Source organism: Erpetoichthys calabaricus, chromosome 4, assembly GCF_900747795.2.
Source record: "Erpetoichthys calabaricus chromosome 4, fErpCal1.3, whole genome shotgun sequence".
Taxonomy (NCBI): Eukaryota; Metazoa; Chordata; class Cladistia; order Polypteriformes; family Polypteridae; genus Erpetoichthys; species Erpetoichthys calabaricus.
In genome coordinates, this window is record NC_041397.2 from 315334114 (window position 1) to 315360946 (window position 26833).

Below are 26833 nucleotides of genomic sequence, written 5' to 3' on the forward strand. Positions count from 1 at the left end.
TGGGTTTCCTCCCACAGTCCAAAGACATGCCGGTTAGGTGCATTGGTTATCCAAAATTGTTCATAGTGTGTGTGTGTGTGCCCTGCCCAGGGTTTGTTTCCTGCCTTGCGCCTTGTGCTGGCTGGGATTGGCTCCAACAGACCCCCGTGACCCTGTGTTCGGATAAAGCGGGTTGGATAATGGATGGATAATTTTGACAAATGCTAAGAGCATACTAAGCAACAGAAACCAATTAAAGGAATACTATATCCAAAAATGATATTAGATCAAAAAAGTGTAATGTAATGTTTTCATGTTTATGGTGTAATACATTGGTGACCAATGCTGTACAATGGCAAACAATATAAAAAAAGAATTGCTTTAACTTTCACTTTAGAGTTTTCCTTTTACATAACATTAAACAATTATGAAAAAGTAATAAAATAAATACAACTTCTGTGCTTATTTTGGCAAATATACTTAACAGTACACATGCCCAATCAAAAAACAAACACACTTCTTTTGGACTTATGAGAATGTTAGCTGTAAATGTATTAAATAAATATCTTAAGTGTTTTTTCTCTTAGCTAAAGGGCAATTCAGCTCTCCTTATTCAGGATATTGGTATGTTCTCATCCCCAAGGGAAGGTAATACGCCCAATTTCGACACACAGTTATTTATTTGACAAACACCTCCTTCAAAATTAATGAAAGTAACTGAGTACTTACAGTAAGTGTGGGGTTACAATAGAGTGTAAAAAAATACTATGTATGGATGAAATGGTCTTTTTAAAATATCATTAAAACTGAAATATATTCTGTCTGCTGTAACACAAACTATATAATCTGCAAGAAAAGTGAAGAATAGCCTGTCCCTATGGGCAAGGGAGAGGACAACAAGATGAAATTATAACCAAAACACTAGAGGGGATCAAAACCAGACAGTTGAATGATTGTGCAAATAAACTTAAGATCTAAATAAAGAAAGCCTGAAGAACTCAGCTAGAAAGTCACAAGAATCTTTTAAAAAGCACAAAACTGGATGACTATCTGCATGCGATGCCAGCTCAAATATCTTTATGCCCATTTAATTCATGTATCACAAATTCCAGGTGTTATGATTTTGTTTTATTCTTTATTTTTCTACTAAAAACTGTCAGCTCTCTAATCATCCCTTACGATGGTTTGGATTGTGAAGATTTCAAAAATCTGCGGTGGGTTGGCACCCTGCCCAGGATTGGTTCTCTGCCTTGTGCCCTGTGTTGGCTGGGATTGGCTCCAGCAGACCCCCGTGACCCTGTGTTTGGATTCAGCGGGTTGGAAAATGGATGGATGAATGGATGGATGGAAGATTTCAAAAATGTCCATTTTTGCCATTCTGATGCTAGTTTATTTAGATAGGAGTGCTGTTCCTTTCTGAGACTAACATAAAGGCATGGCTTCCCAGGGGGCTGAGGATGTGATCTCAGAGGTCACAACCTTTCAACAGTTACTGACAGGATAAACTTGACATGAGTGGTCATTTCGTATCCAGGTTTGTGGATAACTTCCTAAAAGGGTAGTGTGATTCTTTTTTTTTTTCTATCTCCAAAGAATACAACTTTTTGGCAATGTTTTTGGATTAGGGATTTTTGAGTTTTGCTTTCTGGCTTCTTGAAAGTGCAGTTAGACCTTTGGTTAGGATATCTGTGTGTATGTCTGACTATATCTCATTTTCTGTTCCTCTCCTTTCAAAAATACTGTTTCTTCATTTGAGTCAGCATAGCAGGAAGCACAACACTACAACAACAACAACATTTATTTCTATAGCACATTTTCATACAAACAATGTAGCTCAAAGTGCTTTACATGACAAACAAAGAGAAAAAAGACAAAATAAATAAGAATTAAAATTAGGGAACACTAATTAACATAGAATAAAAGTAAGGTCAGATGGCCAGGGGGGACAGAAAAAAACAAAAAACTCTCCAGACGGCTGGAGAAAAAATAAAATCTGCAGGGGTTCTGAGGCCAGGAGACCACCCAGCCACCTCTAGGCATTCTACCTAACACCTCAATCAGTCCTCATGGTATTCAGGGTTCACATGGAAGAATTTGATGATGACGGTCATGTGGACTTCTGGACTTTAATCCATCAATGCAGGGACATCACGGTGCTTTGATCAGGTGGTGGTGGTACAGATCACCACCACAGAAAACCGGAAAAAGAACACCAAAAAAGAACACTAGTCATGGAGGAGGCACTCTAGCAGCTAAATCTCAACAATGGGAGCACCCAGGTAATAACAAGATAAAATAGAACAAATATGTAACAATAATACGTTTCCTAATGGTAGATAATACTGTATCTGTGTGCCAAGATTTAGATTAGATTAGATTATACTTTATAAGGCAGACAGTTGTTTTGAGGTCAGGTAGTTAAATCATGGGGCTGGAGAGTGGTGATGAACTGCATGTTGATTAGCACAAGTGATTAGGGATTTCCCTGAACTTGCAATAATTCCATACACCATAAATAAAAGTGCAAGTCTCAGAACAAAGTAGGGCAGCAAAATGAAAGGGAAACTAAAAAGTGAAAAGTCCAAAATCTTACAAAACACTATACAGCCCATAACATGTCTACTAATCTGTGTATTAGTAGTTCAGGTGTGTCTTTTTTGGGGGGGAAACATTCAAGTGAATAAGTTCTATAAGAGTCAATATGATAGAGGAGGATATAATAGAAAAGTTCATATCTCTATTACTATGGTAGTCGGGTATGGGAGTAATCAAAGTTGTACTCTTTAGCTGTGTTTTTGGTGCATAGAGTAACGGTGTGGGAAGTTACCATTTCTATCGTGAAGAATGTTTAGAAATAAAAAGCACACTGGAGTCCCTTTTCTGTTTTGGATTTATGAAGAAATTACTTAATACTGTATGTAAAGCACACTTATAGTATTTTTTAAAGATATTACCCGAAGCCTAAAAACACACAAATAAAAGATGTGGAAGTGCCCAAACTATCTGTAAATGTCCGTCAACCTATTTTATTTAAAGCTGAACACAGTTTGCTCTCAGATAACTAATTCACCAGTACTTTTTCTCCACAAACTGGATCTCTTTCTATACAGTGGAACCTCGGTTCACAAACGTCTCGGTACACGTATAAATCGGTTTGTGACCAAAAAGTTTGCCAAACTTTTGCCTCGGTTCACGATCACACACTCGGTATACGAACAAGCCAGTTTTCCTTTCGGTTTATGCGCGCCGATGATTTCCGCACGTGTTGCATTGTTCTCGGTCAGACATGCGTGCTTTCGCTGTGAACTCTTTGGTTTCTATTTCATTTCCCTTCCAGTTCGTACGCGCTGATTACTGTATTTAAGCACGTGTTAAGCCTCTCCCTGTGCATTGTTCTCAGTCAGACGTGCGTGCTTTATCTGTGAACTCTTTGTGCTCTACAGTATTTCGTGCGCTTTTGCAGTTAACCATGGCTTCTAAGCACTGTAACCTCCCCTCCACCCAGTTCCTCCTCACTTCATGCCACAACTCGAAACATGCAAGGTGAGTTTTCTTGGTGGTTTATGGTTAGTTTTTGTATTACGGATTTTTCAAATGTTCATTTTCCGGTTCGTAGCGTGAATTGTTGCAATGTTACTTTTCTTGGTTGTTTATTAAGTTACGGATTTTTCAAATGTTCATTTTTTTTCCCTGCGATTGGGTTGTAAGGCTATAGTGTGAACTGCTGCAATGTTACTTTCTTGGTTGCTTGTGGTTGGTTTTTACATAAAGTTCGGATTTGTTCAAATGTTCCTTTTTTTTCCCCCTGTGCTTAAAACTCATTAAAAAAAGTGTTATACAGTGATCAGTTCGTAAGGCTATAGTGCGAACTCTTTCAATGTTAGTTTTCTCTGTTGTTCAAGGTTTTCTCAGTGTTATTCAATGTTTTTACATTTAGTTTACTATTACGCTGTGCATTCTATGGTGTAATTAACTATATTTGTGCTTAAAAATCTTTAAAAAAATATATTTACATACAGTTCGTACCGTCTGGAACGGATTAATTGTATTTACATACAATCCTATGGGGGAAACTGCTTCGGTTCATGACCAAATCGGTTTACGACCAGAGTTTTGGAACGAATTATGATCGTGAACCGAGGTTCCACTGTATTAGGAAAAAAAAAAAGTTTTGAAGTATATGGTTCATACTAAATTTTACACATTTTTTATAAAATCACCTCAACCAGCAAAAAGCAAAGAAACAATTGTGTAGGCTGTGTTTCCCATCTTCAGACAGGAAAAAAATCAATAATTTGCTATTGCAATTTGACTAAGAAGAAAAGCTCAGAGAAAAAATGCAAAAAGTATCCACAGTGAGTGGTGAAAACTGCCCAGCACATCACTGGTGCCTCATTGGCTGTCATTGAAGATCTCCAGTGAAAACAGCACTTGTGTAGGGCATGTCGCATCATTGGGGACTCCTCTCGCTGCAGAAATGGTCTGTTTATCCTTTTAGCTACTGGAAGGCCATATGACAGCAACAGCTGGCTGAGGAGCAGCTTCTAACCTGCAGCCATCACTCTGCTGAACTCAAAAACCACCCTTCTCACCTCACCATAAAACCATACATGTACACCCCAGGACACTCTATGTTTACAGTATGTTCATATTTTACTTCTCATTAATCATTTTGTATGTACTTTTGACTTACTCTTGTCTGTACCAATACTTATTGTTGCATTATATTTATCTGATTACTTGCGACAAACTTTTCTTGGTGTTTCTGGTTAAATACAAAGATTTCATTGACATCATACTTGTATTGAGTTCAGTGATAATAAAATTGAATTTAATACAACAGGCCTCGTGTACTACCTGTCCCTTTATGGATGGAGAACATTTCTCTTTTCATCAAGAGAGTTGTTAGAGGTTTACATAGTGACTCAAAATCAACCCAGTATGAACGTTTAAGGACATTGCTACGATACAGCCTGGGTTTGTATGTATTTCTGTGTATACAGAAGCTTGGTGATGGGGTCAAAAAGCTGCTGTCAAAGCAAGTTCAGATTTTGATTCTCTGATACTCAAAACGACAGGAAAGGTTTATTTTAGCATTGTCTCTGTATGTGCATCTGTGCATGTGTGCAGAAAATCTAAGTTGATTTTTACATTTTAAAATTATCATTATTTTTTGCATCATGTTTGTCTTGTTACCATCTCCTGCTTTATAGTTTTGGGTTCAGTTTGGTCCAGTTTTTATTTTTAAATCCTTCATAACTAGTCTAACCAATCTCCAATGATAGCTGCCATAGAAATTGCTAAAATGATAATGAATTTTTACAGTCTGTTCTGTTTAGTCATGAGACCAGACCTATTGATTTGAAAAACTTCTGCATGGGTAGTTTTGGAGACGCACCATTTATTTAAACCTACATGTAAACCTACAGCACTCCAAGAAATTTATAAGCGAGGATATCTGACAGCTGCTTGTACTAGAAGATATGCTTGAAGATGAATAGAAAGAAATGAACACAATCACACACACAGCACAACACGTCTATGCAGGTCGACGTCAACAGAGGCATTAAGCCACCACTAGACCAGACTGTCCATCTGGGCAGCTTTATTTGGCCCAATATGTTTAGTTTCAAATGAAGTTGTCCACTTCACTTGGTTTCTTTTTAATTTTACTCTATGTTTTTATGTGCACATAATAAATAGTATATAAAACTAGGGGGCTTTGCCCCCTGCTTGCTTCGCTTACCAACCCCCCTGCCTGCACTATGTGCCAGCAACTTTGTGTCTCTGCCACTCGTGTATGTGGATTTCACTTTCACCAAACCACACATCTTTTAATTCTCGCAGATATGCCTTATCATTAGGAAAAAACACTACCTTTTCCTGATGGCAACATGAATTAGACGATCTACAAGTCTCCGACTTAAAGTTTAAATCCAAACAATATATTCAATCTCTTTTCGCTGTTCTGTTATTTCACTGAGTAATAATTTCCATTTGTTTGCGCTAATGTGATCTTTACTATCATTTTTTTGAGACTTTTGAATTTTCGTATTTCCATTATCTCTAACCTGCTCTGCATGTGTATCGTGTCAATGTTTCTGAATTCTTTACGACGCTCTACTTTGTCATCTACTCTTTGTCTTTTATTTCCGGCCCCGGTCGTGGTTAAATCTCTTGGCACGATGTCTCATCTCACAGGATGTGAAAGTGTCTCTCTGAGGAAATCACGGCTCGTTTCTCTTCACAAGATTTTTTTATTATAATAATGAGATAATGTAATTGATTGTAAATTATTTTATTGGTTGTATTATATTGTAAAATCTTCCAGTAAGTGACTTCCTGCAGTAAAACTAAAGTGCAATTTACATGGAAGTACTGGATGGGCCATTACATATCAATTGTTTTTGTTATTTCTAAATTATTTTTCACGTGTTTATTGTAATCTTTTAAAATACAGTAATCCCTCGCTATATCACGCTTCGACTTTCGCGGATTTTATATGTAAGCATATCTAAATATATAACGCGGATTTTTCGTTGCTTTGCAGGTTTCTGCGGACAATGGGTCCTTTTACTTCTGGTACATGCTTCCTCAGTTGGTCTGCCCAGTTGATTTCATACAAGGGACGCTATTGGGGGATGGCTGAGAAGCTACCCAATCAGAGCACGCAGTTAAGTTCCTGTGTGCTGATTGGCTCAGCGACAGAGTGCTGCATTAACCTGGAAGTCTCATCTCACTCATTCAGCATTAACGTGCTCCTGCTACTACTTCTGGGGCCGTGTCCAAGCGCCAACAGAAGATGCAAATGACTGCAGAAAAGTTTTGGATATGTTGAAGGAAGGGAACAGCTACACCGCTGCAGGACACCATTACAGCATCAATGAGTCCACGATTCTTTTTATTTAAAAAGGAAGAAAAGAATATAAGATCTACGGCCGCAGTGTCCTTTAACCAGGGCGCAAAACGAGTTGTAAGTGGACGTGATAAGGCAGTAGTCTGGATGGAATCTGGCGGTGCTAAACAGTCGCCTGAAGAGGCTCCTTTAGAAGAGCTGTAACGCTATCCTTTGTAGTGCAGTTGTATTAAACTCATCGTTATCAGACAAGTCGTCGTGTCATTGTTGGTGAGTAACTATAATTAATTATCTACGTACAGTACTTATTACATATACATAGTTTAGTGTCACTGTACACACATTTTACTGTATACAATTTTTCTTGCATTGTATGTATTTATTGCTGGTGGCCTGTCTGTCGTAATGGTTGTAACATATGTGATATCGGAGACGCTCGATAACTTTAAAATAATATTTAGGTTTTACTGTATATAAACTGTGTTTACATACATAATTTCAACGAATCTTACCTAATATCTAAGAGAATACAAAGGGTTTATGCTGTATAATTGTGCGGGAAATGTTTATAATAGTGTGGGAGAGTTTATAAGGGCTTAAAATATATAAAAAGAACCATATAAACATATGGTTTCTACTTCGCGGATTTTCACCTTTCACGGGGGGTTCTGGAACGCAACCCCCGCGATGGAGGAGGGAGTACTGTATTTGAATTATTACTTAGTACATTCCTTGTGTTTTGTGGATGGAACCCCATGATTGCTTTTGTTTTTAGTTTTTCAATTGTTGGATTACGATTGGGACGGGTCTACTTTGTGTTGACTCTTATTTTCCTTGTGCCGTTTTTGCTTCTTTTTTGAATTACAAATAAATATTTCTTCATTTCTTCATAAAGTTGCTTCGTTTTGTGTCATCTGATCAAGTCAGAGTTTTACCGTTCCTCTCCCTTGAAAGGAATTTTTATATTTTTTAATAGACATACCTGTATAAAGTATTTTCAGCTTTTAAGCATGTTTCCCATTTGGGGCCTGTACAGTCCAGCTATGGTAGTAAGGGTCTGGCTGCCTGAGGTAAACCCATTTATAGGCAGGCTAGAGGAGGCTAGATGGTTTTGTGGGGCTTTTAGGACGCCTTACACCTGTTCACTGTGTACATGTCTCTTCAGCACAACAGGTTTGAGAGTGAAAGTGTCCTTTACATGCATTGTTCCCAGTTTTTGACTCACTTATCTGTGTCATTCACTGGTCAAGAGTCCTGTCTTCAAGTTAAAAGTGTGACCTCACATGAAATGGCCTGCTGTTTCTGGGCTACTTTCATTTTCCTGTTTTTTATACTGTTTGCTGTTGTTTAGTGTAGGTCACCATACTCCATCATTCTATCAGAAATGTTTTTTTTTTATCTCTGCTCTCTACAAAAACATATGAGTTTAGTTTTTTTTTTTCTAATCTATCACTACAAACACTGTGGGTTAAGTAACATATAGAAAATATCATTTTTTGGTGGATAATTCCTTTAACATCTAATGTTACAATTTGTTTCCTGAGTTCAACCTATTGCAATTAATGGACCTAATGGTGTAAATAGATGTTAGCTTATTGTAAGCATGCAGGGCACAACAGACATTTTCTCCTTATCGTGTATTTACATTGTGAGAATGTAATTCACAAGCTCAGCCCCTTTATTTAGATGGCAATGCCTGTAAGAAGTGATACTGATAAACAAGAATTCACAAAATCTCATTTCTTGAATATCGTTCTTTTCATCTCTAGGTGAATGCCTGTGGTGGCAGCATGGTCATTTTTAAATAGTCCCTGACAACAGTTCTGAAAGATGAGGCTGTTGTATATTTGATCACAAAAATAACACAAATAATAGCAACTAATTTAAATTATCCATTAAAAAGGACTAGGAAAAGGGTTTTATATTTGAGAAGACTGGAAAACAATCTTGTTTATCCTATACAATTAAAGATTGTTCTAAATAACATCACATTGAGACAGGAACTTTCAAATCCTTGAAATTTTATTTTTACAAACATGAGTCACAGTTCCAAATAAGTCTCTCTCAAGATCAAAATTAACACAGTGCATGGTACTATGCAAGCAATGCTTTGCAATCACAACTTAAAGATCGTGATGTTATCTTGGACAAGCTGTTTGGGCTGAATGGCCTGCTCTCATCACAATCACAACTAATACTTAAATACTTCATAAAAATGTCAGGCTGTGCCACTCCTATTAAATGTGGCTCAAGTAATGCCTAATTCATGAGTTAGTAGAAGCTGTTACCATTATAACTATGTTATAATGCCTGAGTTTACAAAGACATACACTTATAAATCATGGAACACTGCTTTATAATTAATTATCATATATACATTAGCTGTTATGCAATATGTAACAGCTAATACTAGCACTTGGAATACAATATACTGCACAATTTATAAGTACTTCAAATTGCATCCAAAGATAATAATTTTCATTTATCACTTATTTTTACAAAGTCAGTCCCCATACAGGAACAAAGGTACTGCAAGAAGAAAAGGTGTGAAAAGTTTCTGTGGGATCAAATTCACACCCGTGTTTCCAGACCCTCGTCCTGAAGCCTTGTTATCTTCTGTGACTGCAGTAGATACTTCAGGTCCAGGTTCTGTAGTGAAATAAAAAGGAAATATTATTTGCAGAATAATGCCTGGAATATAAAACAGTACGGCATCACATATAATCCTTATATATGCAATGGGTACTGGGTTGGAACCTAGCTATGTCCACATCTTTGTCAGCTGGGTAGACGCACATTTCATCCTATTTCATTGTTTTTCGGCTTTTAGCCAGACCTGTTTGTGTTGACATTTGTGCTGCCATTAGAATAAAAGTAACTTTGTGGCAATGAAGGGGTGCACGTTGTTAGCAACAATGCTCAGATAGGCTGTGGCATTCAAATGATGACTGACTGGTGTTAATGGACTCAAAGTGTGTGCCAAGAAAACACTCCACATGCCATTACACCACCACTAGCAGTCTGGACTGTTGACACAACGTATGGATTCATGAGGAAATGGATTCATACTGTTGGTGTCAAATTCTAACCCCACCATCTCAGAAGAAATCAAGATTCATCAGACCAGGCTACATTTTTCCATTCTTCAATTGGCCTCTTTTCGTCACCCTGCACCCACTGCAGTTTCAACCATTTGCTCTTGTCAGAGAGGAATCTCTCTGCAGAAATCTTTTGTTGCTCTCCCCAGATCTGTGCTTCAATACAATCCTGTCTCTGAGCTGTGCAGACAATTCCTTAGACCTCATGGCTTGGTTTTTGCTCAACTGACGGACCTTCTATAGACAGGTGTGTGCCTCTCTTAAGCTGTTCTATCAATTGAAGTGACTACTGGTGGACTCCAAGCAAGGAGTAGAAACATCTCAATGATCACCAATAAAAATCAAATGCTATTCTAAGAGTCACAGCAAAGGGTCTCAATACTGTACTTGTGTCAATGCTAGGTTTCAGGTTTTATTTTTTAAATTTGCAAAAATTCTTAAAATTCTGTTTTCACTATTGGGGTATTGACTGTTGCTTGATGTGTAAAAAAAGGAATTTAAACAATTTTAACACAAAGCTACTGAAAAAATGAGAAAAAATTGAAGACATCTGAATATTTACTGAAGGCACTGTATTTGTTTTTGCAGCTTTGTTGTGACTTTAATGGTCTATACAGGTAGTCCCCAAGTTACGGACATCCGACCTACGACTTACGAACGGGGTCGCAGCTGCAACGCATGTGTCTCAGTAACTGCCACTCTTCTGCCCGGGGACACCGCAGGAGGCAGAGGATGGATGGCGGCTGGAGGGGGGCTATTTTGCTGCTCACGCAGTGTAGTATCCCTCGGGCGACTCCTGGCAGCAAGCAGTGACCCGTGGTCCATAGTTACCGGGGCCGCAGCTACTGCTTCTGACTGGACGCATGCTGGATGGAGCGGAGGGGGACGTTTCACTGCCCGCCCACCACACACAGCTGCCACATTCGTTCTTGGTGGGCAGCTGGTAACGCTGCAAAGCGGTGACCCGGTTGTGGCTGAACGGAGGCCATTGAGGGTGAACGGGGCGGCGGGGGATAGCATTGTAGTGTGCCTCGGGTGGCTGCCTGTTGAATTGGGGGCGGTGGTTGGCAATTCACTACCCGCCTTTGGCCGGACCGTGTTCGTTCTCGGTGGGCGGACCCTGCAGGCAGGATACTGTGTGCAAGTGGAGGTAACTGTGTGGTGGGCGGGTGGTTAACCACCCCTCGCCGCCCCCATTCATTCTCAATAGCAAGCCCGCCTGTACTGTTACATACATAGCAGGAAGTTGTCTCTCATCAGTACATTAGATGTGTTGACGACGGGTGCCTTCCTGCTGTCATAGCGTGTAAAGTGCTGTGCAGAAGAGCTCATGTTAACCCTTTGTCTTCACCCTTAAAGAATGTCTCTGAAACACAAATCTGATGCAAGTGCTGGTGATACAGTAAAGAGGAGAAAAACCATCACCATGGAAAATAAAGTAGAAATAATAAAAAGGTCAGAGAGGGATGTGACACTCCATCATTCATTGGCAGAGCACTTGGTTATAGTCGGTCAGCAATAGCATTTATTAAAATAATGGACCTGTTCCGACTTACATACAAATTCAACTTAAGAACAAACCTACAGTCCCTATCTCGTATGTAACCTGGGAACTGCCTGTACTTTAATAAGTAAATGCCCTCTCTTGCGAAACTGTTACCCTTTTTTGTATTGCCAACTGTGAGCTGCTGACTTTAAGTTGTGATGGCAAAGCATTGCCTGCGTAGTACCATGCACTGTGTTAATTTTAAACTCAAACACAGGCTGTGATCTTGAGAGAGACTTATTTGGAGCAGTGAGTCAGGTGTACGTATAAAAATGCAATTATCTTACTATCTTCAAATTAGAAATTTTGTTAAACAGAAATTGCCCGATTTCCCCCACCTTGCACCCTCCACAATGCTGGAAAAAATACTGCTCAATTCCGAGGAAACAAACACTATTTCCGCAATATATAAAATCTAATTAGAGTCCCTACCTTTCAAAGATCCAAGAGAACATTGGGAAGAAGATCTCTTAATCAATATATCAGAAAAGGAGTGGAAGGTAGCAAAGCAGAGAATTCACTCGAGTTCTATATGCGCAAAGCATAGAATTATTCAACTAAAAATTATATATCGAGCTCATCTGTCTCGCTTAAAACTGTCCAAAATGTTTCCAGGCCAGGATCCAACCTGCGAACGCTGCAACCAAGCTCCTGCCTCACTGGGTCACATGTTCTGGGCCTGCACCAAACTAACATCATTTTGGACAAAAAGTGCCTCTCAGACAGCCTTGGTATCACAATCCCTCCTAACCCATTAACAGCTGTGTTTGGTGTTCTTCCAGATGGACTGGAATTGGAGAAGGACAAGCAAACGGTGATTGCATTCACTACACTCTTGGCACGCAGACTTATTTTGTTAAATTGGAAGAATCCTAATTCTCCTCTTATAAGTCAGTGGGAAACTGATGTTTTATATTATTTGAAATTGGAAAAAAATCAAATTTTCAGTTAGAGGATCTGTACAAAATTTTTTCAAAACATGGCAGGATTTAATCAATATTATTTTAGAATAAGAGAATTAACTATTATTGCATTTAACTCCCTTCTCCATCTCTTATTTACATAGATATTTACTTCTCCCTTTCTTTTGTTTAATGTTGCCTTATTAAAAAGCCTAAAGCAATTTTCCTTTAGCTAAGCTCTCCTTCTCAGGGGTGGGGTTTGATTTGTCTTCAAATTTGTTGGGTTATAAATTGATCTGTTTGTATGGAATGATTACAATGAAAATTAATAAAATAAAAATATTATAAAAATGCAATTATCTTTTTATGTTTATATCGGTTGTACTGAATTGTCCTTCTGATGGTGTGAAAACAAGTTTGTGGAAGGAGGTTGATGGAAATGGAGCAATTTAGTTTAATGACCTGTAGGTGAGACAAGAGTATTAGGGCAAAAGGGAAGACCAGTGACATGCACATTTCATTACTGAGATTCCTCTAACAGGGGATATTCTGAGTTCTGCTCTTGGCTCGATTGAGGGTCCATGAGATGGGTGTCGTCTATCAATGGAATCCTTGTCATTTGGAGTGATTAAATAGCTATGGGTTAACTGGAGGGTTCCAGGCTCTTTTTGTATCCTTTAAATGCAGTATAATGGCTGTGTGATTTTTATTCTTCTTCTTGAATTCTGAAATGCAGAAGCAAAATGTGAATGGCTCTCACAATTGGCTTCCTCTTCAGAAAAACAAGCTTTTCAAAAAAAGAATTACAGCAAAATGTTTCTCTGCATGTGCGTGTTTCACTTTTGACCACACGTTCACGTGACTCTTTCACCAAAAGGGAAGCCAAGCTTTGTGATATATTTATTAGATTCTGCCCTAATCGGAAACAGACATGTGGTAAGTCTGTAGAGGTGTTAGTGTTGGTAGAGGAAAAAAAATGTTAGCAAGAGAAGAAATGACCACTCATGAATGACTAACCTTTAACAATCCCCTTAATTAATGGTTCTCTTTTCTGTTTTCATTCAGTGCTTCAGGAATTCTCTAAAGTATGCATCCAGACATGCACTTTTATTAAAGTTGTTCAATCTAACTTGAGGGTTGGGAGGATCAGTGTGAACCCAGGCACCTCCAGAATCTATGCAGGGACCAGCCCCGAATGGGCTGCCATTCAAAGAACACTAATTCAAACATAGCAAATTTAGATTTAAATTATTGTGTATGTTGCCGAAAAAATATTGAATATTTTTTTATTATGTTTTTTACTTCCACATATATAAAGAAGTAGCTTTACTGTATAACTTAAAAAAAAACACAAAAACAAAGACTTGGCAGTATTAGAGCTATTGTTAAATCCATTGAATGTTTTTTTTTCATTAGCTAGGGTAAAATTATTACTTTCAAAAAAATTTGTATGCTGCAATCATTAGGTGTCCATAGGTTTCCTATTCTGGATGCATGCATCCATTTTTTGTGTGTTTATAATTTATATGGTGTGGCGGACGCCCCTTCAGTATATGTTCAGGGGGAGCAACCATGGGCTATTCAATACCTCCCCCTGGACGCTAGATGGCAACCCCCCTGGGTTGGAGCGGTGTCTCGGACTCCCGCAGGGCTCCATGGGAGTTGGAGTTTGGTGCAGCTCTGTTGGGTCCCGCAGGTGCCACCAGGGGGTGCTGCAGCTGGAATTCCTGAGCCCGTATGGGCAGAGTTTTTCCCACACCCGGAAGTGCAGCCTGAACTCGATAATCAAGCACCTGGAGCACTTCAGGGTGAACTATAAAAGGAGCCAGCAGCCACCACTGAGGGAGTAGGAGTCGGGAGGAGGAGTACAACGCTTGCCGAAAAGAGTGGTGTTGAAGAGTGTGCTTTAATTGTGTTTTGTTGGTGTGCTTTGGGACTGTGTACTGCCTGTGGGTCATGGGGAAGACGTGCCCCACAGGCGAAGAAAAGTAAATCATTTTGGTTGATATTAACGTGCCTCCGTTGTCAGTCTGTGTCGGGTCGGGCGCAAATATAGCGCCTTTATCACAACGGTAAAAATTTACAATAATTTGGAGCATCACATTTCGAAAAGGAACACAATCAACATGTAACTGTGGTCATCACACAGCCTTACTATAAAATAAAAATGTAATTGCTAATCAAAGTTACCTTACAATTGCTTTAAAGAAAAAGAAATCTGCTTTGTCTTAAAATTTAAATGAGCACTTTTTGCAATTAAGTAGTCTGCTTTCCAAGCTAAATCATAGTCACAAAGGTTTTATGTCCTTTAATTGTCCTTGTTTTGCCACAATGACATGCAGTGATGCTGTGTTCCATCACCAAGTGTTGCCTACGGTCTTCCTTTATGTATTTAACTACAGGACTTTTCTTAACTCTGCCATGCCCCTGACTCTTTGCAAATGTCTATGAAATCAAAGAGGTCGCAACTTTTAACATGTTGAAGTACTGTAGTTGTGGACTGTCTTCTTCTGTTAAGGCCCTGTATTATTATTGAGGAAAAACTTCTTTTGATTTTAATCAGGAATAAACAAGTCACATTATGGGCCTCCTCTTGCCATCTAGATAATGCCATCTTGGCTGTCTTTACTCTACCACAGCCCCTCTAAATCCTTGTAAGCATTCACACAGACATCCATCTATCGCTCTTGGACTCGGTAGCCTGAATATATGGTATGCTTTTACCTCACTTTTGCAAAGGCACGAATCTCAGTACCCAGAATGGTCAATGACTGACAAGAGCTCAAGTATCACCTGACTATGGTTTAATTACGCAATATAAATATCATGCAATACACTAGAGAACAAAACTTCACCTTCAGTTAAAAGATACTTTCCCAATTAAATACACACTACAGCTAAGGAGAAGACAGGCAATGCCTTCCCTTGTATACCCTGGAGCTTGGCTCGTGAGAAGCTGTGTTTATTATTTGTTGAGTCGTTCTCATTCTCTCTCCACAGCAGGTTTTTCTGCATTTGACATTCTATGTTAGCTATGTTTTTAAAAAAATATGTAACCATTATTCATCCATCTGTCCATCCATTTTCTTAACCTGCTTATCTAGCAAGGTCATGGAGCAGCTGGAGCCTATCCCAGCAATCACTGGGCACAAGGCAAGAGTAACACCTAAAAAGGGTGCCAGTACACCACAGCGTGGACACACACATACACAAAAGTCCATTTCACATTGCCAAAGTGAAATAAACGTGGACACAGGGAGCTCCCAGGACATGAACCCCAGTCTCCTTATTGCATTTGCATTATGCTACATCCTACTTGTTTACACTGTTTTCTAATGGATATAATACATTTTGTCTTTCCATTGTGTATTATTTTCCATCTGATTGCTTTGAAGACGTAGACAGAGGGGTTAACGTTCTTTAGGTCTTTGTCTCTCACCTTATTCTCTTCTTCTTGTGCATTTTCATTCTTCTTGGCTATCATATGTTCAGGGCACTAGCAAAGCAACCACACTCTGTCCTATTTTAACATGAAAGGACCTGCAATACTATTTCCTTAGGTGAAGAAAGGTTGCTCAAGTCTTTAGAAAGATGGCAGAAACCGAACACAGCCTTTATTAATATAGAAAGGGGTAAATGTGAACTATTAGGGGATATTGATAAGGGAGATGAGAGAGGAGAACTCTGCAACTCAACATCAGCAAAAACAAGGAACTGCTTACTGACTTTTGCCACACCAAAGAGCCTCCATGTCCAGTCACTATTCAGGAAGTAGATGCATAAGTGGTCCACTCCTACAAGTACTTGAGGGTCAATGATAGGCTGGACTGGTCTCAAAACAAAGAGAAACTATAGAAGAAAGGACAAATCAGGCTCTTCATTCTTCAGAGACTGTGTTCCTTTAATGTGTGTAGCGAAATCCTTCACATCTTCAATAACTCTATGATGGCCAGTGTGGTGTGCTGGGCCAATAGCGTCACTTCAAGAGAGAGGACCATCGAATCAACAAGCTAATTAAAAGGGCAGGTTCATGTTTGAGATGCATTCTGGACACCCTGGAGGTCATAGTGGAGGAGAGACTTGTAGTAAATTAACTTTTATAGTAAAAAAAGAAATAGTGACAATTTTGGTGTGGAGGTTTATAATAAATTGATCCTTAGTCAAAAGAGATGTACATTGAGGAAGTTGTTGACTGCACTACTGACTACATCAACTTCTGTATGGACATTGTAGTTCCAGTAAGAACAGTACGCTGCTATGCTAACAACAAGCCATGGATTACAAGTGACATCAAGGGCCTTTTGAACCAGAAGAAAAGGGCTTTTAAAGACGGTGATCAGCATGAGCTCAAGCGCGTGCAGAAGGAACTCCGAGTCCAGCTCAGGGCGGCGAAGGAGCAGTACAGGAGAAAGCTGGAGCAGAAGTTGCAGAATAACAGCATGAAGGAAGTGTGGGATGGGATGAAGATCATCACTGGCTGCAGCTCGAAGCGGGGTACCACCATCGAGAGAGACATGAAGAGAGCAAACCAAATGAACAACTTCTTTAACAGGTTTGACCACCCTAACCCACTCTCACTCTCACCTCGGAGTATTGCACCCTCCACACATCCTTCTGCTGATACCAGCATAGGAGAGACATCCCCACCCATAATTACAACAGCGCAAGTGAGCAGAGAGCTGAGGAGACTTCATGCCAGCAAAGCAGCGGGTCCAGATGGAGTATCGCCACGACTGCTGAAGGTCTGTGCATCGGAGCTGGGGGGCCCTCTACAGCGCATCTTCAACCTGAGCCTGGAACAGGGGAGAGTCCCGAGGCTTTGGAAAACATCTTGTATCACCCCAGTCCCAAAGGTATCACGTCCTAGTGAGCTGAATGACTTTTGGCCTGTTGCTCTGACATCACATGTGATGAAGACCATGGAGAGGATGCTGCTTCACCAACTTAGGCCACAGGTTCAACACGCCCTTGACCCTCTGTAGTTTGCATATCAGGAGAAGGTGGGAGCAGAGGATGCCATCATCTTAATACTACTCCGATTCCTCTCTCACTTGGACAGAGGCAGTGGTGCTGTAAGAATTATGTTTCTAGACTTCTCTAGCGCCTTCAACACAATCCAACCTCTGCTCCTTAGGGACAAGCTGACAGAGATGGGATTAGATTCATACCTAGTGGCATGGATCGTGGACTATCTTAAAGACAGACCTCAGTATGTGCATCTTGGGAACTGCACGTCTGACATTGTGGTCAGCAACACAGGAGCGCCACAGGGGACTGTGCTTTATCCGGTCCTGTTCAGCCTATATACATCGGACTTCCAATACAACTCGGAGTCCTGCCACGTGCAAAAGTTCGCTGATGATACTGCTATCGTGGGCTGCATCAGGAATGGGCTGGAGGAGGAGTATAGGGACCTAATCAATGACTTTGTTAAATGGTGCGACTCAAACCACCTACAACTGAACACCAGCAAAACCAAGGAGCTGGTGGTGGATTTTAGGAGGCCCAGACCCCTCATAGACCCAGTGATCATCAGAGGTGACTGTGTGCAGAGGGTGCAGACCTATAAATATCTGGGAGTGCAGCTGGATGATAAATTAGACTGGACTGCCAATACTGATGCGCTGTGCAAGAGAGGACAGAGCCGGTTATACTACCTTAGAAGGCTGGCGTCCTTCAACATCTGCAATAAGATGCTGCAGATGTTCTATCAGACAGTTGTGGCGAGCGCCCTCTTCTACGCAGTGGTGTGCTGGGGAGGCAGCATTAAGAGGAAAGACGCCTCACGTCTGGACAAACTGGTGAGGAAGGCAAGCTCTATTGTTGGCATGGAGCTGGACAGTTTAACATCTGTGGCAGAACGAAGGGCGCTCAGCAGGCTCCTATCAATTATGGAGAATCCACTGCATCCACTTAATAGTATCATCTCCAGACAGAGGAGCAGCTTCAGCGACAGACTGCTGTCACCGTCCTGCTCCACAGACAGATTGAGGAGATCATTCCTCCCCCAAACTATGCAACTCTTTAATTCCATCCGGGGGGGTAAACGTTAACATTCAACATTATACATTGTTATTGTCTGTTTTTCACCTGCATTATTATCATTCTTTAATTTAATATTATTTATTGTATCAGTATGCTGCTGCTGAAGAATGTGAATTTCCCATTGGGATTAATAAAGTATCTATCTATCTATCTATCTATCTATTAAAATGCATTATGCAGTATAGGCTGATTTCAATCAGTCACCTAATCAATCAAAAAGCTTAGCTACAAAACAGGGCAGGGTAATAAGTAAAGAGGGTGGTCAAAGGCCTGCCCAAGCCTTATATTGGCACTTTAACCCATCCATAATATGACCTTATTTTTCTGCATTGGATGCAATTCTTATTTGCCATTCCTCCATGTCAATCATTTAAATTACTAAACTTCTCTATGAATACATTAAGAATACACATACAGTACAATGGGATTTCCAAGTTCAGTCCTGAGGTTCCACTGTGGCTGCAGGTTTTCATTTCAACAAGTTTAACACATAAATGGTTTGGTCTTACTTCAAAATGATCTCACTGTTTATTTAGTCTTTTTCTTCTCTTATCATTTTGCATTCAGAAATATGTGCCCGCATATTTAAATGTAAAACAAAATTTAGAACTTTGCATTTTTTGACTTTAAATATTAGCTTTCTTTTACTTTATTCTTTTCCTTATGCCTTTTCTTGTGGCACTTACTCCTTAAATTGTACCCTAAAACCGACGATTAGTGATGAACAGGGCAGACATGGGTGTAAATGACTTGAAATACTAAATCAAAGCAGCTACTTCAGTATAAAAGAAGAGAACAGTTGAACTATGTCACTCTTTACTAACAGGTGCCAAATGCTGACATAACAGCTGATAGTGTATGGAACATTACTTTTTTTTTTTAACATTTTATTGAATTTATCAAAATCAAATAACATTTCATACAAGCAAGTCAAATTTTACAAAACTACTTTCAAATCAAATCAACCCCCACACCACGAGAAAGAGAGCTAGGCCAATAGAGCAAAACTTTAATTGTAGAATAAATAAAGAGAAAAGCCAAGCAAAATGACACCTTTTATTGGCTAACTAGAAAGATTACAATATGCAAGCTTTCGAGGCAACTCAGGCCCCTTCTTCAGGTAAGATGTAATCATATATATGTGTGTATATATATATATATTATATATATATATATGTGTGTGTATATATATTATATATATATATGTGTGTATATATATATTATATATATATATATGTGTGTATATATATATTACATATATATATGTGTATAATGTTTACATCTTGCCTGAAGAAGGGGCCTGAGTTGCCTCGAAAGCTTGCATATTGTAATCTTTCTAGTTAGCCAATAAAAGGTGTCATTTTGCTTGACTTTTCTCTACATTCATAATGGCTAACATGGTACAACACCCTAGTACTACTAGAATAAATAAATAAATAAATAAATAAAAATAGAAGAAAAAGGGAAGAGAATCTGCTTCCTCCATTTAAAAGCTTATTCTAAAATGTTATTGATGAGATCCTGCCAGGTTATGAAAAAGTTCTGCACAAACCCTCTGAGTGAGAATTTAATTTTTTCCAATTTCAGACAATATATAACATCAGTTACCCACTGACTTAAAAGAGGTGTAGGTGGTATTATTCCAATTGAGCGAGATAAGTCTACGTGCCAATAGTGTAGTAAAGGTAATCTCAGTTTGTTCGTCCTGAGGCATTTAAAGCTTTTGGTCCAGAATGATGTTAATTTGAACATTACTACTTAACACAAAATTAAATCTGTTATGTTCATACAGTCGTATTTATAGTGGCTATAGAAAAGAATCGCCTGCCTTCAAAATATTCACATTTTATTGCTGTGCCTCTGAAATGAAGACACACACAAGAAATAATTCTCCAGCTGTATTTACTCAATGCAACTTCCATCCATCCATTTTCCAACCCGCTGTATCCGAACACAGGGGTCTGCTGGAGCCAATCCCAGCCAACACAGGGCACAAGGCAGGAACCAATCCCGGGCAGGGTGCCAACCCACCGCAGGACACACACACAGCAAGGACAATTTAGACTCGCCAATCCACCTAACCTGCATGTCTTTGGACTGTGGGAGGAAACCCACACAGACACGGGGAGAACATGCAAACTCCACGCAGGGAGGACCCGGGAAGCAAACCCAGGTCTCCTAACTGCGAGGCAGCAGCGCTACCACTGCGCCACCATGCTGCCCTCAATGCAACTTACTTCCTGGTTCCTCCCTGTGTGGATAGCGCTTTGAGTACTGAGAAAAGCGCTATATAAATGTAATGAATTATTATTATTATAACAGCCAAATGAAAAATATAACAGCAACAGTTCAGAAAAAAAATAAGTAAAAAATAAGAACATAACAGAATCACTGAGATGCCCCCCCCCCCTAAAATCCTTATAAACTCAATCAGGTGTAAGTAAATCAAGTGTCACCTCCTCCATTGGATACCAAGCTAATTGTCTTCCACCTGTAATCCACTCTAATCATTTGGATTCATTCAGCTACTCTTGGAGTATTCCAGTGATTGGAAGGACATCTGAAAGCAAACAATCAACTATGGGTGGCCAGGCATTGTGAAAAGATCTCAAGGATAAAGTTGTGGACAGGCACAAATCAGGAGATGGAACCAAAACATTTCAAAGGCTTTATCAATCCCTAGGAGTTCTGTAAAATCCACAATCAAGAAGTGGAAAGCATTGAGCACTACTAGGACCCTAAATGGATCAGGTTGTCCTTCTAAACGAGGAGCAAACTACCAAGGGGCAGATAGCAACTTTGAAGCAGTTACAGGAATTTCTGGCAAAGAGTGGCCATTATGTGCAGGTGACAATGATATCATCGATGCTCCACAAATGTGACTTGTAGGGGAGGCTTGCAAGAAAAAAGCCACTCCTCACATCAAGTGTCGATTGAGCTTGAACTTGAAGATTCTGAGGCCCACATAGGAAAAGGTGTTATGGCCAGATGAGACCAAAACCAAACTATTTGTCCTCGCTGCCAATACAGCTTGCCATCCAAAGAACACGCCAGACCTACAGTAAAGCTGGGAGGGGTAGCATCCTGTTATGGGGGGGTTTCTTTGCAGAATGGACTGTGACACTTGCCAAGACAAAAGGACAAGTGGATGGGGCAAAACAGTGTCAAATTCTTGAGGAAAACTGCTAACGCGGCCAGAAGTTTGTTGATGGGAAGAAGGTTCACCTTTAAACATGATGATGACCCAAAGCACACAGCAAAGTTGACCACACAGTGGCTGAAGGAGAAAAAGGTGAATGCCCTCGTGTGGCCTCGTCAGAGCCCAGACTTAAACCCGAATGAAAATCTGTGGCGTGACTTGAAGACTGCAGTCCAGCAGCGGTCACCGTCCAATCTGACTGAGCTTGAGCAGTTCTGTAAAGACGAGGGGGCAAATATCATACAGTCTAGGTGGGCAAAGTTGGTTTAGAAGAATCCTAATAGACTCATGGCTGGAATCAAAGCAAAAGGGAGTTCCACAAAGTACTGACATGGAGGTGACCCTTTAATTATCTTAGCAATTCTGTTTTTTTATTTTTTCTGAACTGTTGCTGTTATATCTTTCACATGGCTGTTATAAACTGCATTAAGTACATACAGCTGGAGACATTTTTTGTGTGTGTCTTCATTTGAGTCTGCACAGCAACAAAATGTGAATATTCTTAAGTTTGGGGGGGTATTCTTTTCAATACCCATCACATAAAACAATACTGTCCAAAGGCTTTGACTACCACACAAATTCTTCCACTTTCGATTTAATTTTGATGTTTATCCAGACATTAGCCCAACTAACCTAATGGACAATATAGTTTATTTTGGATTTTATCACTTACCTTTAACAAAAAGCTTGACATCCAGTGAACGTGCACTTTCGGGTATGTAACAAATATATTCCCCTTCATCTGATTTTTGAATATTTGACAAGACAAGGGAAAGATTTCCCTGAAGTATTTCATTTTCATTCAAGTCAACACGTCCTGCATATTCATCCATCACATCTTTTTTTCCATTCTCGTAAAAAAGTATATTGGTACTTGGCAATTTTTTCCATACCAAAGAAAATGAGGTCCTTAAAGTTGATGCTTGGAAAATGCAAGGAAGGAGCACTTTTCTTCCAGAATTTTCAACAATATCTTCTGGCACCACTTAAAAAAAAATTAAAAAAAAAAAATTAATACAGAAACATTTTTTAGTTATTTGTTAATATGTTTTAGAAAGGTAAACTTAATTTTCAGTGTTTACTGAAAAACTTGCATAATGTAAGCAATATTTTATATCACCTTTTTTGCTTAATTTTTTAAGAGAACATGAACACACAAGAATCAACCACAAGAATGTCATTGGGTGTTCTGCCTAAATATTGAACCCAGAATCTAGAGCAACAGTTCAAGACACAGGCTGGAATTACTAAATCTGCATTTATTTTAACTATGTCACTTTGGATTAACTGAACCAGTGGTATCATCAGTAATGGCTTCAAGACTTTTACTGATGCATAATTTACAGAGGTAATGAATCCAGCAACCATGTTAAGTTCAGAAAATATTTATGCACTAGAGCATACCATCAAGGATAAGATCTTCAGAGGCTACAGCCATATAGAGAATTACAAGTGTTTAGGCTAAAAACTAGTTGATGAAAATAAACAGCATAGAAGGAATGATTCCAAAAATCAGGAAAGAAATACCAAAAGTATCTATAATAATCTTTGTACATTTATTATTTTTAAACCCATACAACAGCATGATCCAGCAAATACTCAATTAGTAGCTGGAGATCAGAGCTGGATGAAGTTCAAAAAGGTTTTTTGTAAGGCAAGCGACTTAGAATTAGCAGACTACATAACACCAGCCTATAGGCAGAGTGAAGGATTTCACTAATAATAAACCATGTACCACCACGAGTTTAAAGGCACTACTTGTTGTAAGATTTTGCATATAACTTGATAAATATTTTGTATGTCTTTATTTGTAATTTAGGCAAAGCAATGTAATTTAGTGTTACATTAATGAGTGTTTATTCCCCCCCCACTTTAGGAATGGGTCTCTTTGAATTTTACGACAGAGATGGGCGGATGTGCCTTAAACCAGTTTGGCGAGTGTTTCTCTGCTAAAGTCTTTCAACCCCCGCAAGCACACTATAAAGACATATGGTCTTGGGGGCAGCAGGTTTTAAGATGTTGCATTCCCCCATTGGTCTGAAGTATGGCTGTTTGGAATTGACTTGGATCAGAAGCTTTTAAGTACCATGACGTCCTATTGGCTCTAAGGGTTGGATAGAGAATCTATAAATCTGCTTGTTCAACCACATTCTCTCTCTCTTAGTAACCTCTGATCATGAAGAAGCCTCTCTCTCTTACCAAACTGATGAAGACCATCACACCATGAATTGAAAGGACAACACAATGGAGAGCACAACTCGGCACCCATATTGAACAGGTTTTTGGCCTGTTCTTTAGAAAGCTGAGCACCAATGATGTCTTAACTAGAGACATTTTAAACAACTGTAAGTCTGTGTGCCGCCTGAAATTACACATCACCATTTAATCAGGTTGTATGGTTGCCAATATTCAAATGTACTTTGCATATTGTTATTATTTATGAATATTACCAATAATACATTGTTTAAATTGTAACTTAACTCCTGCTTGTCTCTTACTACACCTAATTGTCTATAGATATAGAAGGGAAGGTGGGGATAAGTTATATACTATAATACCTTATAAACTGTGGTAAGTTGGGGAGATTAGGCATTCTGACAAAGGCTACATATTAATAATACAATAGGGGAAAGTAGAGCAATATATATATATTACTCTACCAAGATAAAACACTACTCGAAACTGAAAAGAGAGTTTTTAGAACAAGGAATACAGTAGACAGACAGACAGACAGACAGACAGACAGACAGACAGACAGACAGACAGATAGATAGATAGATAGATAGATAGATAGATAGATAGATAGATAGATAGATAGATAGATAGATAGATAGATAATCATGGACAGACACGTCTGCAAAAAAAAAAAAAAAATCACTTGACTGTAATCATTCTTTAACAATATAATGGTGCTCGGAATGGCCAAACTATTCAAAATACCATAGCTGCTTTAGCCTTGTTAGAAGACATCGTAAATTGAAGAGGGTGCGTATTTATAGATGATGATGACTGGCTCCTAAGTCGATTTCCATGAGCTGTCCTCTTAGAGCTGTGTGCTGAACTGGCGCCAGCTTTACAAAGGCAGACTTTGAGGAATTGTGCTCTACCTGCTCTTTTGCAAGTTCTGTCCACCCTCTGGTTTGCAGCCACAGGAGCGTTTCAATGTGAAATTGCTAACCGATCGGGTATTTCACATTCATCACCGAGTCACATTATGTCAGCTGTATGGGATGGTATTATCTGCTTGTCATCCAGACATATAAGATTTCCTTACACTGTGATTGAAATGGCAAACAAAAGCGAAATTCGCAGTAATGTCTGGTTTTCCAAATGTAATCTGAGTGACCGACTGCATGCACATTGCTATTGCAACAGCATTGGACAAGTTACATCAGCCAGGGATGAATTACCAAAAGAATGAAATGGCATTACATCATCTATACCTGAAGAGCCTTTAAAAACGGTAACTCCACACAGTCACAGGTGCTTTTTCCAACTAGTGCGGCAAAAGGCAAGCAGTCCTTTTAAAAATAAGTCATCTCAAAGAGCCATGTAAAGAACTGAGAATCGGTCCATTGTGGGCTTCAGTGCCAATCCTACACTATAAAGGCGCCTTCAGAGAATGAATTTGCTTTTGTAAATAGAAAGCATTTCAACTCTATTAATGTGCTGCTCTATAGTCCACAGATATTGTGTCGCATTTTGCATTCATGTAGCTGGCTGCATAATGTGGCACAGAATGTTGGCTTGCCCATACCTGAAGAGATGCAATATGATGAACCTAACCCAAACCCACCAAATGATAGGCCAAATCAGACAACGTTACAACTTTCTTTGAATGTAATTAGCAGAATGTAAAAACAGGTAATCAGATGCAGCATTTATTTTTTAACCAATTCATTTAAATTGTGGTCAATATCTCATGGTAGAGCCCTTACAGTATATTCCTTAGTTCATTGGCCACATTTCTATTGCAGTTTTCCACTCCAGGAGAGCATCAGTCAGCACATGACAAAATGGTCATCCAGTGGTTTCTGAGGCAGAGGTGTGTGTGCAGCCAATGCCTGAAGATGTGCTGGGCACAGCAGCACCATCATGTCCTCCACACGGGAGTTAGCTTTTGTAATATTGTCTGAAACAGAATAAACAAGACAGTGGGCTGCAACTCACCTTTTCACGGCAACTTTGATATCTGACCACATCTTTTTTATTTCAGGAACTGTGTGACTTTCTGAACTTGATCACTTCATAACTTTCTTTTCTTGCTTATACCACTGTTTAAGCCAACAAATAGTACGTTTTTCCTTGTCTCCACTTTGCACTCACTGAAATTCTTCTTTTTCTCCACATGCTTTTGTAACTGTATTTTAAAAAAACATTAAATGGAAGGGGCTATTTATATTGATTTACATATTAAAATATGCAAAATTCTGGGAAGAGTCGGGTTTGGGTTGTAGTCATGTGTGTTAAATTTCACATTCAATGGGGTTTATAAAGGGGAACTGCGTGGAATTTGGGATACTCACAGTTTTTCACATCTGGATTTGTTTGTGGATGCACACATTTCTAGTTTTGTTTGTGCGCCATGTTTAAGTGTGAATTCTATGCATGAGGCCCCTTTTCTTTGGCTGTATATTAAATACCAGTGGTTATTTCTTACCTCTTTGTACAATAATGCACTCTTCGAGAGAAAGACACCATTAGCTTAACCCAAAGTTATATTAAATGAGTTCTAGACGGAGGGGATGTCAAGCTTGTTGACCGCAGTTGCTAATCTCGTTGTTTGAGGATATCAGATTACATGATTAGAATTCACAGGGTACGTCAAATTAGATAACTATACATTCCAGCACATTTTTACATTTCCAAAGCGTTGTGATTGTACACATTTGCTGACAGCCAATAATGACTTTCAGCCACAGACTTTATCTTGTCTACATTAACTTTAGCTTCATGGAAAAGGCTGTGAATACTTATGTACATGGGATTTCTCAGTTTTTTCATTTTTAATAAATTTGCAAAAATCTCTAGTAAACTTTTTTCACGTTGTCATTATGGGGTGTTGTGTGTAGAATTCTGAGGAAAAAAATGAATTTAATCCATTTTGGAATAAGGCTGTAACATAACAAAATGTGGAAAAAGCGATGCGCTGTGAATACTTTCCAGATGCACTGTATATATTGTAAAAGACAGCCCGGCCACAGACAG

General features: G+C 39.2%; 1 protein-coding gene across 1 annotated transcript in view; it reads right to left on the reverse strand.

Annotated features, from left to right (window-relative positions):
- Positions 1–8837: 8837 nt before the first annotated feature.
- Positions 8838–26833, reverse strand: part of LOC114641155 (CD276 antigen homolog) — a 52668-nt gene continuing 34672 nt past the window's right edge. Inside the window, exons 3-4 of the mRNA XM_028790265.1 lie at positions 22299–22610; positions 8838–9484 (exon numbers count right to left, since the gene is read on the reverse strand). Coding sequence (XP_028646098.1) covers positions 9339–9484; positions 22299–22610 — 458 coding nt within the window. The 3' untranslated portion in view covers positions 8838–9338. The remainder of the gene's footprint in view (positions 9485–22298; positions 22611–26833) is intronic.